Consider the following 17,603-nt stretch of genomic DNA (forward strand, 5'->3'; position numbering starts at 1 on the left):
AGTATTGTCTATATAAGTCCACGATATCGTATATCCCTCCTATAACGGTAACTCTCTACATTCGGTATTTTGATTATTTTTCCAATGAAATTATCTGAAAATCTGCGCAAGAAGTTCTTTCTATGTACTTTATACCCAGGAAGTGAATTGTCGATATGAGTCCTCGATATCGTATAGCCGGTACCCCCCGGTATTCGGTATTTTCATGATTTTAAGGACATTATTCAGCCGTCGGCCCGGCCGAACTTACAGCTTTTATACTTGTTTGTTATTTTTAACACATTTTATTTTTTTATAAACATTTTATTTTTTACCACATTTGGGGTTAGAAACCAAAGGTACCAAAAAAATATTTTCAGCGCCACAGAGGGTTTGAGAAATCAATTTTTATATCGAATGATTTGATTTAGATGATTATTATATTATTCTTCACTACGACAACATTCCTGCATTATCTGACATCCCACTTGTATATGAAAAAATTACAACAGCAAAATTAATAATTTTAATTGATTTTTTTAATGTACATTTACTTAACAATTTATTACAAAATACACATTTTAAGGAATCTCAATAAGAATAGGAACAGGAAGCAAAATGAAACCTTAAAAACTACATTCTAATTATATGAAAAAATTATTAATAATTTTTTCTTTTTCGTTTTAAATAAATAAATATTTTTTATTATTAAAAATAATGTAATTGTAAGTTATTTAAATATGTAGTATTAACTTAATCATAATAATAAATAAAATAAAAAATATATGAAAACTTAGACAAAAAACTTAAAATAAATAATAGAAAAACCAAAAAAAAAATACAGAAAAAAATAATGAACAAAAAAAAGAATAATTATAAAACAGAAGAAAAAAAGTTAATTAAATAAATGTCTTAACTATTAATCTACAACAAAAAAGTGATGACGAGCACAAATGCAGTTTTATTTGGAACAAATTCTTTTTAATACTTTTAAATGGTATTTTGGTTAATCTCGAAAAACACCTTTTAGTTGGGAGCTGGTCACCTTGCCGCCATGGAGATAAGAATCTACATGATTTTCATTATTAAGACTATATTTCCTTTCCTGAAGAAATTCCAGAAATCTGTACTATTTTTAGGACAAAGGGGGACCAATTTTAATAATGGTGTAAGGACACAACTAACAACAGCTATGTCAGCTACCTCTCCAAAACTCTCAATGCATTCATATTTCTGCTCCATTCTTATTTCGTTCACTCGCTCGTTCGCTCTCTCTCTCTCTCTCTCTCTCGCCCTCTCTTTACAATATGGTATCATAACGTTTAATCTCCTTCATAATGAATGGTATAAATTTCTCAATACGTATATATTCGATACTTGTATTGATTTGTTGACTTCCAAAACTTGAACCTTCCATCCGGGATATCAGAAATTCCAAATATTCTCTCGAAGTATCTCGTATTACACCCCGCCCCACATTCAAATGTGGTTCGCTAAGCAGTAGTGGATGATTTTCAAGACTTGGTAGGCATACAGGTTTCACACGAGAGGAGAAAAGGAAATAATCTTCCACTACCAATATGGCAATTTGGTCAGTTGGCGGTATCGATGGATATGTGGTCCTGAAAAAGAGAGATAAAAGAAATCGGTTAAAAATATAAAAGGGTAGTGAAATAACTGAGTGACTGACTGGCTAACCAAGAATCAAAGCTCAGACAAAACGGCTGAAGCTAGAATCTTTGCACGAGGATCTTGGTGCGAGTGATAAGGTAGGATTTTTGGAAATTCGGACTAAAAGGGTAGGAAAAGTGCTAAAATATACTAAAAATTGAAAACTTTTTATTGGACATACGGAATGAACTAGAATTCTAAAATTTGGAATGAGAATCACTGATGGAGTGCAGTTTTTTTGGAAATACGAACTTTAAGTTAAGTTCTAAAATGGTGATAAACTTTTAAAGTGGTATAGTTTGAGATGAGAATCAAGGTTGGAAAGTTATTTTTATATATTAAAGTGGTTTTGGAAATGTGCACGAAAAGTAACAAATAGTGGGACAAGTTCCCCCTCTCCCAAAATATTCCTAGTATTATTATCAGTTTTTGCAGTTTTTTTTAAGTCTTCGTAAAGGCCAGAATATGGATTTCTTAACGAATTTTTAGTTTTTTTTAGAGCCTCCATAAAGTCCAGAAAACGTGGACTTTTTAAAGAATTTTTAGATTCTCTATAAAGGACAGAAAACGTGAATTTTTTAAAGAATTTTTAAAACCTCAATAAAGGCCAGAAATCGTGGATTTTTTAAAGATTTTTTAAAGCCTCCCCAAGGTCCAGAAAACGTGGATTTTTAAAAGAAATGTTAAAGCCTCAATAAATGCCAGAAAACGTGGATTTTTTTAAAGAAATTTTAAAGCCCCCACAAAGGCCAGAAAATGTGGATTTTTTAAAGAAATTTTAAAGCCTCCATAAAGACCAGAAAACGTGGATTTTTTAAAGAATTTTAGAGCCTCCATAAAAAACCAAAAAATTTGGATTTTTTAGAAGAATTTTTAAAGCCTCAATAAAGGCCAGAAAACGTTGTTTTTTTTTTTAAATTTTTAGAGCCTCCATAAAGGCCATATAACGGGGATTTTTTAAAGAAATTTTAGAGCCTCCACAAAGGCCAGAAAACGTGGATTTTTTAAAGAATTTTTAGAGCCTCCATAAAGTCCAAAAAACGTGGATTTTTTAAAGAATTGTTAAAGCCTCCATAAAGACCAGAAAACATGGATATTTTAAAGAATTTATAGAGCCTCCATAAAGGACGGAAACTTGGATTTTTTAAAGAATTTTTAGAGCCTCCATAAAGGTCAGAAAAGGTGGATTTTTTAAAGAATTTTTAGAGCCTCCATAAAGGTCAGAAATGTGGATTTTTTAAAGAATTTTTAGAGCCTCCATAAAGGTCAGAAAACGTGGATTTTTTAAAGAATTTTCAGGTTCCGTAAAGGCCAGAGAACGTGGATTTTTAAAGAATTTCCAGGTTCCAAAAAGGCCAGAAAACGTGGATATTTTAAAGATTTTTTAGAGCCTCCCCAAGCTCCAGAAAACGTGGATTTTTAAAAGAAATGTTAAAGCCTCCATAAAGGCCAGAAACGTGAATTTTTTTAAAGAATTTTTAGAGCCTCCATAAAGGCCGGAAACGTGGATTTTTTAAAGAATTTTTAGAGCCTCCATAAAGGTCAGAAAACGTGGATTTTTTAAAGAATTTTTAGAGCCTCCTCAATGGCCAGAAAACGTGGATATTTTAATGAATTTTTAAAGCTTCCTCAAAGGCCAGAAAACGTGAACTTTTTAAAGAATTTTTAGAGCCTCCATAAAGGCCAGAAAACGTGGAATTTTTAAAGAATTTTTAGAGTCTCCATAAAAGCCAGAAAACATGGATTTTTTGAAGAATTTTTAGAGCCTCCATAAAGGCCAGAAAACGTAGATTTTTTAAAGAATTTTTAGAACCTCCATAAAGGCCAGAAAACGTAAATTATTTAAAGAATTTTTAGAGTCTCCATAAAGGCCAGAAAACGTAGATTATTTAAAGAATTTTTAGAGCCTCCTTAAAGGCCAGAAAACGTGGATTTTTTAAAGAATTTTTAGAACCTCCATAAAGGCCAGAAAACGTAAATTATTTAAAGAATTTTTAGAGTCTCCATAAAGGCCAGAAAACGTGGATTTTTTAAAGATTTTTTAGAGCCTCACCAAGGTTCAGAAAACGTGGATTTTTTAAAGATTTTTTAGAGCCTCACCAAGGTTCAGAAAACGTGGATTTTTAAAGATTTTTAGAGCCTCCCCAAGGTCCAGTAAACGTGGATTTTTTAAAGATTTTTTAGAGCCTCCACAAGGTCCAGAAAACGTGGATTTTTAAAAAATTTTTAAACCCTCCCTAAAGACCAGGAAACGTGGATTTTTAAAAAAATTGTTAAGCCCTCCCTAAAGACCAGAAAACGTGGATTTTTTAAAAAGTTAAACCCTCCCTAAAGACCAGAAAACGTGGATTTTTAAAAAATTGTTAAACCCTCCCTAAAGACCAGAAAACGTGGATTTTTTAAAAAGTTAAACCCTCCCTAAAGACCAGAAAACGTGGATTTTTAAAAAATTGTTAAACCCTCCCTAAAGACCAGAAAACGTGGATTTTTTAAAAAATTGTTAAACCCTCCCTAAAGACCAGAAAACGTGGATTTTTTAAAAATTTTTAAACCCTCCCTAAAGACCAGAAAACGTGGATTTTTAAAAAATTGTTAAACCCTCCCTAAAGACCAGAAAACGTGGATTTTTTAAAAAGTTAAACCCTCCCTAAAGACCAGAAAACGTGGATTTTTAAAAAATTGTTAAACCCTCCCTAAAGACCAGAAAACGTGGATTTTTTAAAAAGTTAAACCCTCCCTAAAGACCAGAAAACGTGGATTTTTAAAAAATTGTTAAACCCTCCCTAAAGACCAGAAAACGTGGATTTTTTAAAAAGTTAAACCCTCCCTAAAGACCAGAAAACGTGGATTTTTAAAAAATTGTTAAACCCTCACTAAAGACCAGAAAACTTGGTTTTTTTAAAAAAATTGTTAAACCCTCCCTAAAGACCAGAAAACGTGGATTTTTAAAAAATTGTTAAACCCTCCCTAAAGACCAGAAAACGTGGATTTTTAAAAAATTGTTAAACCCTCCCTAAAGACCAGAAAACGTGGATTTTTAAAAAATTGTTAAACCCTCCCTAAAGACCAGAAAACGTGGATTTTTAAAAAATTGTTAAACCCTCCCTAAAGACCAGAAAACGTGGATTTTTAAAAAAATGTTAAACCCTCCCTAAAGACCAGAAAACGTGGATTTTTAAAGAATTTCCTGAAGAACAGAAAATCTGACTTTTTCGGGATTTTCTTATAAGTTTACAAATTTTTCGGGGCCTTCGTGAATTTTTATAGAATTTTTACAGTCACATTATGGTCTTAAATCTTGGAAGGTTTTAAAGTCTAATAAAACTCCAGAAACGTGGACTTTTAAAGAGAAAACTTTTTTTAGGAATTTTAAAGTCTCCCTAACGCCAACATGTGTATTCTTTTTTAACGATTTGTTGGGTCTCCTTAAAGACATCCTAAGTGGATTTTTTTTTATTTTTAGAGTCTAAAGGCTTTGATGTTATTGAACATTTTTAGGGTATTCTAAATTCTTTACAAAAAAAAAATTAGAGCCTCTCAAAAGCCAGATAACATTTCAATGAATTTTTAGATTCTCCCCAACGCCCCTAAAACGTAATTTGTTTACAGTTTCCTTGAAGGCTCGAAAATTTTGATTTTTTATTTGAGTTGCTACGATTCACTGAATAGAAGTTCTAAATCATTTTAAAAGTTAAAATTTTTACCAATATGATACATAGCCTTTGAAGCTGTATATCTGAGGGTACTTACACTCTAACAGCAGATATATTGTGTACCATAACCCTTTGCGTCTCGCCCTCTCTGTAGACGTTATTGTAATAACCTTCAACAACATTGTAGACCAAATGATCGGTGGTATATACCCCATCTCCTGATAATAGACAGTTGCTGGCTAAAAATACACAAATTAATAATTAAGTTATATTTCGAATATATAAATTTAAAGTATTTTACCTGATAACACAATTTTAGCTGAAACAATAACGCCGCTGCAAATCGGCAGATAGAGCGTTGTATGCGAACGCCGAAACAACGTCACATCCCAGGGCTTAATTGGATTGCGTTTCTCTTCCTCACTCAAGACACCACAACGTGGAATACACCTAAACTTCGGACGATTCCAGACACCATCAAAGTTGCAATACATGGTCATGCTGTCGATGAGATTGAGACGTTTTCGCATATAACCAGGCGAACAGAAAATCTTGGCCTCCGTACCAATTGGGGCGTTATGATAACAACTAACCGGAGTGTTATTGTACGAACATGACGCAACTGTGGAAATTCCACTCACCACCGAATTGGGAGTGCAAAAACGGGCGGGACCAGCAAATGAGGGTCTCATTGTCGAGGTGGGTAGGCGCGAGGTTTGAGTTGGTGTTGATGGCACAAAGAACGGTCTAGATGTTGTTGACGAGGTTTGAGTTGGTCTTGATGGCACAAAGACAGGTCTAGATGGTGTTGGTGAGGTATGAGTTGGTGTTGATGGCACAAAGAAAGGTCTAGATGGTGTTGGCGGTGTCCCCCTGCTAGTGACTCCTGACTCCTGAATTGGCGGAGCTTGAGTATATATTGGAATCCTGGACGTAACATAGTCTGGTCTTCTGGTACCTGGCATAGTTATTTTAGTTCCATTTTGGGATTCTGTTGCATTCAACGCCGATACTCCGCAATGACTGGGTATTTCATCCGAGCCATCTAAACAATCTTTAATTCCATTGCATCTTGCAATACCTGGCACACAAGCACCATAACCACAACGGAACGTATAATCGGGACAATCGAAAATACTACATATTTCCATCGTTTCGTCACTGCCATCTTTGCAGTCGGCTATGCCATCACACATCGTATCTCGGGAAATACATTCTCCCGATTTACATTGCATGTGCGAGAATAACCTGGAAGGAGATTGAAACTTTTTGATATTGAAAGGTTAAAATACTTGAATTTTTGCAGAATATTTGGAGTTTCCCCAAAGCCCAGAGAATGTGGATTAGCAATGGAATTTCTAGAGACTCCCCAAAGGCCAGAAAACGTGGATTTTTTAAAGAATTTTTAGAGACCCCTAAAGGCCAGAAAACGTGGATTTTTTAAAGAATTTTTAGAGACCCCTAAAGGCCAGAATACGTGAATTTTTTGGAATTTTTGGAGACCCCTAAAGGCCAGACAACGTGGATTTTTTAAAGAATTTTTAAGGACCCCTAAAAATCAGAAAACGTAGATTTTTTAAAGAAATTTTTGTCTCCGTCTAAAGCCCAGAAAACGTGGATTAATTTAAAGAATTTTTAAAAACCCCTAAAGGCCAAAAACGTGGAATATTTTAAAGAATTTTTAGAGACCCCTAAAGGTCAGAAAACGTAGATTTTTTAAAGAATTTTTAGAGACCTCTAAAGGCCAGAAAACGTGGATTTTTTAAAGAATTTTTAGAGACCCCTAAAGGCCAGAAAACGTGGATTTTTTAAAAGAATTTTTAGAGACCCCTAAAGGCCACAAAATGTGGATTTTTTGGAGACTCCTAAAGGCCAGACAACGTGGGTTTTTTAAAGAATTTTTAGAAACCCTTGAAGGCCAGACAACGTGGATTTTTTTACGAATTTTTGGAGACCCTTGAAGGCCAGAAAACGTGGATTTTTTTCAACATTTTTAGAGATCCTTAAAGCCCAGAAAACGTGGATTTTTTAAAGAATTTTTAGAGACCCCTAAAGGCCAGAAATCATGAATTGTTTAAAGAATTTTTAGAGACCCCTAAAGGCCAGAAAACGTGGATTTTGTAAAGAATTTTTAGAAACCCCATAAAGGCCCGAAAGCGTGGATTTTTAAAAGAATTTTTAGAAACCCCATAAAGTCTAGACAACGTGGATTTTTTGGAATTTTTGGAGACCCCTAAAGGCCAGACAACGTGGATTTTTTAAAGAATTTTTAAGGACCCCTAAAGATCAGAAAACGTAGATTTTTTAAAGAAATTTTTGTCTCCATCTAAAGCCCAGAAAACGTGGATTAAAAAACCCCCCGTGGAATTTTTAAAAACCCCTAAAGGCCAAAAACGTGGAATATTTTAATGAATTGTTAAAGACCCCTAAAGGCCAGAAAACGTAGATTTTTTAAAGAATTTTTAGAGACCTCTAAAGGCCAGAAAACGTGGATTTTTTAAAGAATTTTTAGAGACCTCTAAAGGCCAGAAAACGTGGATTTTTTAAAAGAATTTTTAGAGACCCCTAAAGGCCAGAAAACGTGGATTTTTTAAAGAATTTTTAGAGACCCCTAGAGGCCGGAAAACGTGGATTTTTTAAAGAATTTTTAGAGACCCTTGAAGACCAGGCAACGTAAATTTTTTTAAGAAATTTTAGAGACCCTTGAAGGCCAGAAAACGTGGATTTTTTAAAGAAGTTATAGAGCTTCCATTAAGGCCAGAAAACGTGGATTTTTAAGAGCGAAAATCTTGGATTTTTTTAAATAATTTTTAGAGACCCCTAAAGCCTAAAAAACTTAGATTTTTTTAAATAATTTTTAGAGACCCCTAAAGCCTAAAAAACGTGAATTATTTGAAGAATTTTTAGAGTCTATCTTTAGCCTAGAAAACATGAATTAAAGCCCAGAAAAAATAGAGTTTATCTAAAGCCCAAGAAACGTGGATTTTGGGGTGTCTCTACACATTTGGGAGCCGTTTGAAATTAAAAAAAAAAAATAATAAAAATACAAAATTGAAAAATATCTATAGTCTCAAACTTACCAACAACTTCCTCTTAAATCTTGGAATAAATCTGACGAACTATCGCACAGATAGCGTATTTCATCGGAGCCGTCAATACAATTTCGCACACCATTGCAACGATCATTACCCGATATACAGCCACCGTAGGCACACTTGAAGGCATAATCCGGACAAGTACTGTCAAGACAATGTTCCATTGTCTCGTCGGACTTATCCTCACAATGTATCACACCATCGCACAGCTCTTCAATGTGGATACACTGGCCATTGTTGCATTGCCAGCTGTACAGGGAATTTATCGAACATTCCGCTACAGAATCATTCGATGAGGACTGATTTGAGTAATCCAAATCGGAAGATGAGTCAACTAAATAGAGAGGGAGAAAGAAGAAAGTATTAGATGATTACAATTAATAAAAAAAATTATTGCAGAATGTTTAATTGAAAATAGCAGCATTTTATTAGAATTCCTAAAAAGTTTTAATGAGTGATTCTGTTACATCCTTCATTTAGATTGAAAAGTGTTCATAACGATTTTCAAAACTTTAGAAAATTCCAAATTAGACACTCATTTATGAGTGTACACTAATAGTTTATCATTTTCCCGGAATTCCTCTAAGAATCATAAGTGCAAATATGTTATCGAACGATAAACGATAATGTGACGTCAATGGTTTGAATTGGAGCTTCTGTGAATTGTTTATCGCCACAGGTGTTTTTTGGATGATTAAAAATAAATATTTGCAGAAATGGTGCTATGAATAAGTGCATTTTTCCGTGTAAAATTCAAACACTACGCACAATAGAAAAAATTAATACATTAAAATTATTATTATTAAAGAGGAACAAAAAAAAAATCTAAAAAAAATGCTGCAAAAATATTTTAAAAAGTCATTAAAAAATATGTATGTCCATATTTATGCCATATCCGACAAAAAGATGGAGTTTAAAAAACAAATCGAGTAGGTCCTAAAGCATTTCAGTATGGAGTGCCATCTTTTATAACCCACAAAAACTCTGGCTGTTTTTTGACGTTTTTGTTTTATTTAAAAATGGTGAAGATATTCATCCAATTTTGCGGTGATTGTTCTTTGATTCAATTTTCTGCTTGGTTTGTTTTTAGTCATTGTTGTTCTTTTTAAAGAGGGTTATTCTAGGGGTTTTGTTAAATTATTAGTGGGAGATAGAAGCTATGAAAACATTATTCAGTCTCTTTAAAAACCAGTGGTAAAGTTACTAGCCTCACCTCCAATTTTGAATGATGATACAACTTAAGAGACGATTTAGCCCTGTCCGTCCGCTTATCCGTCCGTACGTCTGTTATAATCACACTAGAGTCAAAACGAATTAAGAAAAAATTTGCGCAGATCAGTCTTTTGTCTGCAGGCACATTAAGTTCGAAGATGACCTATATCGGTCCCACACATCGGTACTTCCGATATTCGGTATTTAATTTATTGAAGCCAAATTTTTCAATGGAAATGTCCGAAACTCTGAGATAAAAAAAACTGCAACAACGTCAAATGCCATAATTTTTACATTTTTTTTTTAATTTTATTGAATGGACGCAAAACATGTCGGAAATGGCATCAAATTTTAGAATAAGTTTAGATTTTTTAGAATTGGTCACCGTTTGCACGAATTATGGCCTTCAAACGGCCAATGAAACCGTCACACGCTGCCCGATTGTTGTTTTGCGATATTTTGGCCCATTCCCGTCGAAGCGCTTGCTTGAGGTGATCGACACTTTGGAATTTTTTAGTGCCAACTTTGCTTTCCAAAATACTTCAAACACAATAATTCAACGGATTGGTATCCGGAGTTTTTAGTGGCCATTGTGCGCTGGAAATGAGGAACCTCATTTTGTAACCATTCTTGGGTGGCGCGTGCTGAGTGCGATGGTGCTGAGTCCTATTGGAATGTCAAAGGTCTGGGGCCAAAATGTTTGGGGGCTTTAATACACCCTTCAGAATATTTTCGCGATAATATTCGGCATTTATTCCGATGCCACGGTCGATTAATACGAGCGGAGAGTGACCGAAAAAATATTCTGGAGGATGTATTAAAGCCTTGGTCACGCAAACACTTTGGCCGCAGACCTTGGACATTCCAACAGGACTCAGCACCATCGCACTTAGCTAGCGCCACCTAAGAATGGTCACAAAATGAGGTTCCTTGCTCCATTTCCAGCGCACAATAGCCACCATTCCATTCCCTAGAAATTCAGGTCAACCAGACAGACGAATACTGTCAAATCAACTTCAAATATCCTGAAATGGATTTCGTCCATAAGTATGAAAAAGTATCCCACATGCTACATTGTGAACCACTCTACGTCGGGATTTTCGCAGCGTAAAATAATCTCATATTTAAAAAAATGCGAATGTAACAAAAATAATATTATTTTGATTCCAATGTTATGTTTTGCTCTGATACTGACTGGGGATTTCCAAGCCGTTGTATTTCTTGCACTCCAAAAATACCACCATTTGTGTGAAATACAAGAACGTATGTCTTATCAGCTGCGGTCCCCAAACAAACATATTGCTCATTTAATCAAACAGGGTCACATCTCAAAAAATTCAGTTATGAGAAATTCGCATTTTTGCTATGGGTTGAGATTTGACTTAACGAATTAAAAAAAAAATATCGCACAAAAAGTTATTTTTATTTTAAAATTTGCAAATAGGTCACCAGATAAAAGTGCCAAATTTCGTTGCAAGATCAAGCATGGCTTGAAGTATTTAAGTGCTGCATAAACGCAATATACTGTTGATTTTTTTTTTCAAATTCCAACTAAAAAAGCCTGTAACTCCTCAAGTTTAACAGATAGCAACATGAACAATTGAGAATAAAATAGTACAAGATTCGTAGAAAAAATAGAAATTGAAAAAGAAAACATGTAAGAAAGCAGCTAAGTTCGGCCGGGCCGAACTGTTTATACCCTCCACCATTTGGAAGAAACTTGAAAGTTTAAAAAAATCCGTCGGAAAATACCGATCATATGAAAACCGTTTCATGGGAGCTATACAAAGGCGTGGTCCTGCATAATTAATTTGTGTCATAGGCTGTTGTAACTGTTCCGAACAATATATACGACATTTGAAACAATTCCGGTGTATAACATCGCAAAAATCATCAAAATAGCGAATATCGGAAGGTGCCGTTATATGGGGGAAGGTGTCGTTATATCGTGGACCCACACAGACAAATCTCTTTCAGGGGGTAATGTACTCAGAAGGACCTTTCCTGGATTTTAAGACAATTCCATTGAAAATTCACTTCCAGGGGATAAAGTACTCACAAGAAACTTCTTATGAGAATTTTCAGACAATTCAATTGAAAAATGTGGCTAAAATTATCAAAATACCGAATTTGGGGGGGTTTATACGATATCGTGGACCTATATAGACAATTCTCTTCCAGAGGCTGAAGTACTGACAAAGAACTACTTGTGTTGATTTTCAGACAATTTCATTGAAAAATGTGGCTAAAATCATCAAAATACCGAATATCGAAAGGTGCCGTTATATGGGGGATATAGGATATTGTGGACCGATATGGCCCATCTTCGAACTTGACCTGCCTGCAGACATAAGACTGATCTGTGCAAAATTTTAGCTTCCAATCCAATTATGACAAACGTTGCCTATGCAGGTCCACGACTTCATATAGATCCCAATATATCGGCTATATTCGGTATTTTTAAGATTTTAACAGAATTTTTAGCGGATGTTATTTTTTTTTTTTTTTTTTTTTTTTTTTTTTTGAATTGAATTGCATTTTTCAAAAACATTTTGGGCACGAATCAATAATATGCCAAGTTCAAAGAAATCTGATACTAAATTCACATTTTAGGAGAGAGCGAGGAGTAGAGCTGCTGTGGACCAGCTGGGATCGCCCATGACCTATGTTTGATAAAAATGGTGAAATGAAAATACATGTATGATCTTTATTTTTGAAAAATTTTAACGTTTATGAGGGAGGTAGTGGAGGGAGGTAAAGAAAATCGGACATTTGATCCGACCGCGTAATCGGCTGATAAGTTTGGGGAAATCCCTGGCCCGACCGAAGAGGCCCAAGAAAACGGGTAAGAAGCTGCAATCTTAGGTCAAAACAGCCAGAAAACATTATAAGGACGAAATGCACTACAAATTGATCGATACCAATAAAGGTTCGGGCAATTTACCCAAAGACCACCTAGAAACCATAGAGAAAATTGTCAACAACAAAATTTTGGATTACATAATGGAAGACGGTGATCCAATTTCCATCATGAGTGGCGGCATAAAGAACGATAAAATGTTAATTAAGCTTGCTGCACATGCAAACCATGCCACCCTAAAGAAGATTATCGGTAAGAAAAGACCTTCATGGGAAAACGGCAGCCTACAGCTGCCGATAAGGAAGAGCGAAATTCCTCGCCTAACTAAAATGACGGTATACGCCTGAGGATTTGGCAGCAAGTTCGAGACGGAACGAAGTCTTTGGACGACAAAACAAGACTTTGGACGTGAGGAGATGGGAAATGTTCACACAGGGAGGAGAAGGAAGATTGCAATATGGTAAATTGCCGTCTTCTTTCAACAACTACTTAGCCTAAAGCGCACAACAAGCCTATACTGGGTTACGTGTATGTCCTATAAGACATATGGCAATTGTTTCGGCCATCTTGTCAACCCAACCTAAGGACAGATGTGGAGTACGGACATGGCTAGATCGATTTCAAATAATGCTGGTCAACCGTCCTGCCATCAACGAATTAGCTTTGCAAGGATTTCAACTTGCCGTCTCAGGCTGAAGCAGACTTTTTTCTCTGTTGTTTATAAGCAACTTAAAACTTCTAGAATATTCCAGAATATTTTCGCGATAATAATCGGCATTTATTCTGATGCCACGGTCGATTAACAGGAGCGGAGAGCCACCATCGGCTTTTATGGCGGCCCACGACGGCCCACAACGAATGTTTTCTCATCGGAGAAAACCAAATTCGGTAGTTCACCACTTTCGCCACTTTAGCTCTTTTAAGTCTATTTTCCTTCTGTTGCGGAGTACGTTCGTGCACTTTTGGGAATTTCACTGGCTTTACCCCGAGCTCATTTTTCAATATTTGGCGAATAGAATATTGCGATATGTTCAGCTCACGAGCAATTTTTCAGCCACTGCAACGCGGGATTCGATCAAGTCGTTCTTTACTTTTCGAACCATTTCTGCTGATGTTGCTGTTTTCTTCCGTTCACTTTCTAGACGTCGGGCTACGCTACCAGCATCACGGTAACGAGCGATGGCACGAGACACAGAAGATTTATTCACATTTAAATGTTGGAGTGCTCTAACGATAGCCACTTGTGGGTTTCCAGCCAAATATAAAGAAATCACACTATCACGCTTGAATTCCATCACGAATAACTTTTTTTCTGGAAAATTCCCACCAAAATGTACGCTTGTCAACAATATAATGAGCTGTCACTGGAATAATTTTAACAGCTGTCGGACGAGTGGCTTTGAAATGACACCAGTCTGAAGTTGCTTTCAGTTTTTTCATCTCACCCTGTATTTACATTCACTACAAACTAAGTATCATCTCGGTTAAACCCATCCAATTAACATCGTGCAAGTCTTACGTTATGCCCAGCAACGTAATACGAATTAGTGAGGGTAATTCGGATTTCTTGCTTATCATACAAGCGTCTTGTTGTCGGTTTTGTTATTTTTTGTTTAATTGTTTCAGAATAGGTAATACGTCAATTTTGTGTTTCTGATAACAAATGATTTACGTTGAGAATGACATTAAATATTTTCTCGTCTAAAGAAATGAAAAATTATAGAAGTTCAGCGATTAAAAGAACAATAAATATGGAACTTAGATCCTTGTACTCCCATAAACCCGAAAAGATTACGAAGTTAACGGCTTTTCCATACCTCTTTCTGATAAAAAAAAAAAAAAAAACATTCCCAAGTGTCCAAGTTATTGACCACTTCCCTCAATTTTAATGGGGTTTCAGTAGGAATTGCGATTTTTATAGCCTCCACAATACATAGTATGAAGGGTATATTAAGTTCGTCATTCCGTTTGTAATTCATCGAAATATATCGGTCCATGATATCGTATAGCCCCCATATAACGTTACCCCCCCCCCCCCCCCTAAATTGTCCTTCAGAGTACTTGGATATTCATTATTATTCATCGGAGTTGTTTAAAATTTCGTATTTAGAATTGGTAATGGGAACTACATAATTTGATGAGAAATATTTTTATCTTTCACGCCATCCTTCAAAAAGTCTGCTTTGCAGGGGAACTTTTTATAAACTCGCATTGACAACGGCTTTAAACCTAAATGTGTTTTTATACCCTCCACCTGGGAAAGAAGGGTATATTAACTTTGTCATTTCGATTGTAAAATCCCTAAATATTCGTCGAAGACCCCATAATCGTTTCAATGATGTCCGTCTGTCTGCCCGTCCGTCTGTCTGCCCGTCCGTCTGTCTGCCCGTCCGTCTGTCTGTTGAAATCACGATTCACCTCACATTTTTGACGTATTTTACCTAGGATGGTTGGTATTGAAAATGAAATATATCGCTCCACGATAGTCCTCATATAACGAACGGTACCTTTCGATATTCAGTATTTTGTTGTTTGCCACATTGTATTTCTAATTCCACATTTTGGTATAGCCCCCATACAAGGGTTCTTACCGATATACGATATTTTGAAGATTTTTTCCAAATTTTTTCACGGATTTATGTAAAAATTAGTATTTGTAGGATATAATGGGTTCTAGCTCCGGTGACGAAACATTGTGTATATAGGCCCACGTTTTGGTATAGCCATATAGCGGTACCTCCCGATATTCGGTATTTTGATGATTTTTGTCACATTTATTCACGAATTTGTCCAAAAATTGATTATTTGTGGGTCATAATGGATTCTAGCTTCGGTGGCGATACATTGAATGTATAGGTCCACGTTTTTGTATAGCCCCATATTACGGTACCTAACGATATTCGGTGACTTGATGATTTTTGCCACATTTTTTAACGGATTTGTCCGGAAATTGGTATTTGTAGTTCTTAATGGGATCTAGCTCGTGTGGCGGGTTCAAGCTCGTGTAGCGAAACATTGCATGCATAGATCCACGTTTTGGTTACAGTACCTGCCGATATTCGATATTTTGATAAAAAAAATGGTATTTGCAGTTCATAATGGGTTCTAGCCCGGTGACAGAATATTAAGTATTTAGTTCCACGTTTTCCTATAGCGCACATATAACGATACCCACAGATATTCCATATTTTGATAATCCTACTCGCATTTACCCACGAATTTTTTTCAAATTTGGTATTTAAAAAGATTCGATATATTACAATCATTGAAGTATAAAATTGTCTATAGATGTTATCGTTTTGGCATGGCTCCATATAACGGCCTCACTTTGTGGTGGAGGGTATTAAAAGTTCGGTCCGGCCGAACTTAATGTTTGTTTACTTGTTCTTCATTATGAACTGCTGGCGTTTAAGTAAGATTGAGACTTTTGACGTCTTTTAAGACCTATAGTAGAAATTTATGACTATTAATTTTGTAGAATAGACTTGCTACGATCCCATGAAAAAGCAGTTCTTAATCATAAGAACCAAACAAAAGGACCAAAACGATCCCTTTGTTGGCTCACTTGAAAGTTAACATTTTCGAATAGTATAATCTCTGTGTTTGTATGTGCAATATTGCAGAAGTGCTATATACCTACAATAAATAGATTCCAAAGAATTTTAATTCAAAAATTTCAAGCAAATAAGGGAGAGGTTAATTTATAAAACAATAAATATATAACCAGCCTGTAAACGTTCAGATCAATAACCTCATTCTAAAATTGGGAGACTTGACCCCCCTCTATACTATATTTCTTATTTGGCGATGTAAACATTCAAAACGCCAATACACGCGTCTTCTATTTTTAGCTCTACTTTCACGATCTGCTGGTTTTTCCCTGTAATTATTTTATGCGTTGGACAGTGTTATCGACGATCTGTCACTTCAAGTCATTCTTTAGGGATGTTGCGATCTTATTGAAACTGGAAAGTTATTTTTTTTTTGTTCCATCTAGATTGCAGGTATGTATAACAGGTTCGGCCGGCTCGAAACGAACACATTTATCTTACTATTCGGTCGTACCAAAACAAACAAAACACCAAGAAAAGTAACCTTGTTGTCATTTTGAACTGAATACTTACAAATTTCAGCATTGACCATCAGTTGGCTGGCCAGCAGAAACAATTGTACATGAATGCAATAGAATTTATTCATTTCTTTTTATTTTTCGGACCGATAATTTTTGTATTGATAGATTCCACAATGATGTGCACAAAATAATTATAGGTTTTTAATTTATCTTTTTTTTGCAAAAAACAAGACACAATTAATTAAATATTACGCTGTTTTCGATTCGATTCGCTTTGTTTTGATTTCTTTTTGTTTGGTACTCATTACGCGCTAACCGGTATGATGGAACTTGTACTTGCCGCCAGTGGCAACCGCATCGAGTGTAAAGTACTACTGAATGAATGGAATTCTTAACACACCGCTTTATGGAGGGAAAACATGTTTCTTTCGTCTCAGAGAATGTTTTTGAGAGACCCTCAGTTTGTTTAGTCTCTCGTAGAGGCAAGAGCTGCCGTTTACTGGAAGTTTTCTCTATTCTCTACTGCTGCAATACGCACAAAGCAAGCTTTCTTCATGTTGTTGGGGATTTTTGTTGAAATGGGGAATATTTCGTTGACCCATCGCAAGCTGGAGGAACTGGAAATTCTAAAATATTTTCAATTATAATCAGTATAGTAGGTATTCTGAGAGATATATATTGCCCGATCACTTGTTTATTTTTAGCGTGCTTGGGGACGTACCTTAAAAATTGGACCTGTACAAGGTGACATGAAAAAATTGCAACTATCTTGAAACTGTTGTCAGTTCTAAGCCACTCGTCCGGTAGCTGTTAAAATTATTCCCGTGACAGCTCATTATATTGTTTATACGCGTACAAAAGCATTTTGGTGAGAATTTTCCAGAAAAAAAGTTATTCATGATGGAATTCACGCGTGATAGTGTGATTCTTTATATTTGGCGGGAAAGTCACAAGTGGCTATCGTTAGAGCACTTAAATGTGAATAAATCTTTTGTGTCTTGCACCATCGCTTGTTACCGTGATACTGGTAGCGTAGCCCGATGTCGAGGAAGTGGACGGAA

The 17,603-nt window shown here is 35.5% G+C and overlaps 1 protein-coding gene across 1 annotated transcript; it reads right to left on the reverse strand.

The window, feature by feature from the left end:
• Positions 1–539: 539 nt before the first annotated feature.
• Positions 540–16,959, reverse strand: LOC131804775 (modular serine protease-like). Its single transcript, XM_059127947.1, has 5 exons — positions 16,595–16,959; positions 8,384–8,732; positions 5,605–6,551; positions 5,401–5,542; positions 540–1,601 (listed from the first exon to the last, which is right to left on the reverse strand). Exons 1-5 carry the CDS (start codon positions 16,665–16,667, stop codon positions 1,280–1,282), a joined length of 1,833 nt encoding a protein of 610 aa, XP_058983930.1. The 5' UTR covers positions 16,668–16,959; the 3' UTR covers positions 540–1,279.
• Positions 16,960–17,603: the final 644 nt, after the last annotated feature.

This window comes from Musca domestica, unplaced genomic scaffold (genome assembly GCF_030504385.1).
Source record: "Musca domestica strain aabys unplaced genomic scaffold, Musca_domestica.polishedcontigs.V.1.1 102, whole genome shotgun sequence".
NCBI lineage: Eukaryota > Metazoa > Arthropoda > Insecta > Diptera > Muscidae > Musca > Musca domestica.

What these genes read in the sequence shown, in the direction of transcription:
- LOC131804775 (XM_059127947.1), bottom strand. Translation starts at nt 16,667, where the DNA reads ATGAATAAATTCTATTGCATTCATGTACAATTGTTTCTGCTGGCCAGC. An exon ending in GATTTAAGAGGAAGTTGTTG is followed by an intron (nt 6,552 to 8,383) that starts GTAAGTTTGAGA and finishes ATCTCCTTCCAG; the next exon opens with GTTATTCTCGCACATGCAAT. An exon ending in AATATATCTGCTGTTAGAGT is followed by an intron (nt 1,602 to 5,400) that starts GTAAGTACCCTC and finishes TCTCTTTTTCAG; the next exon opens with GACCACATATCCATCGATAC.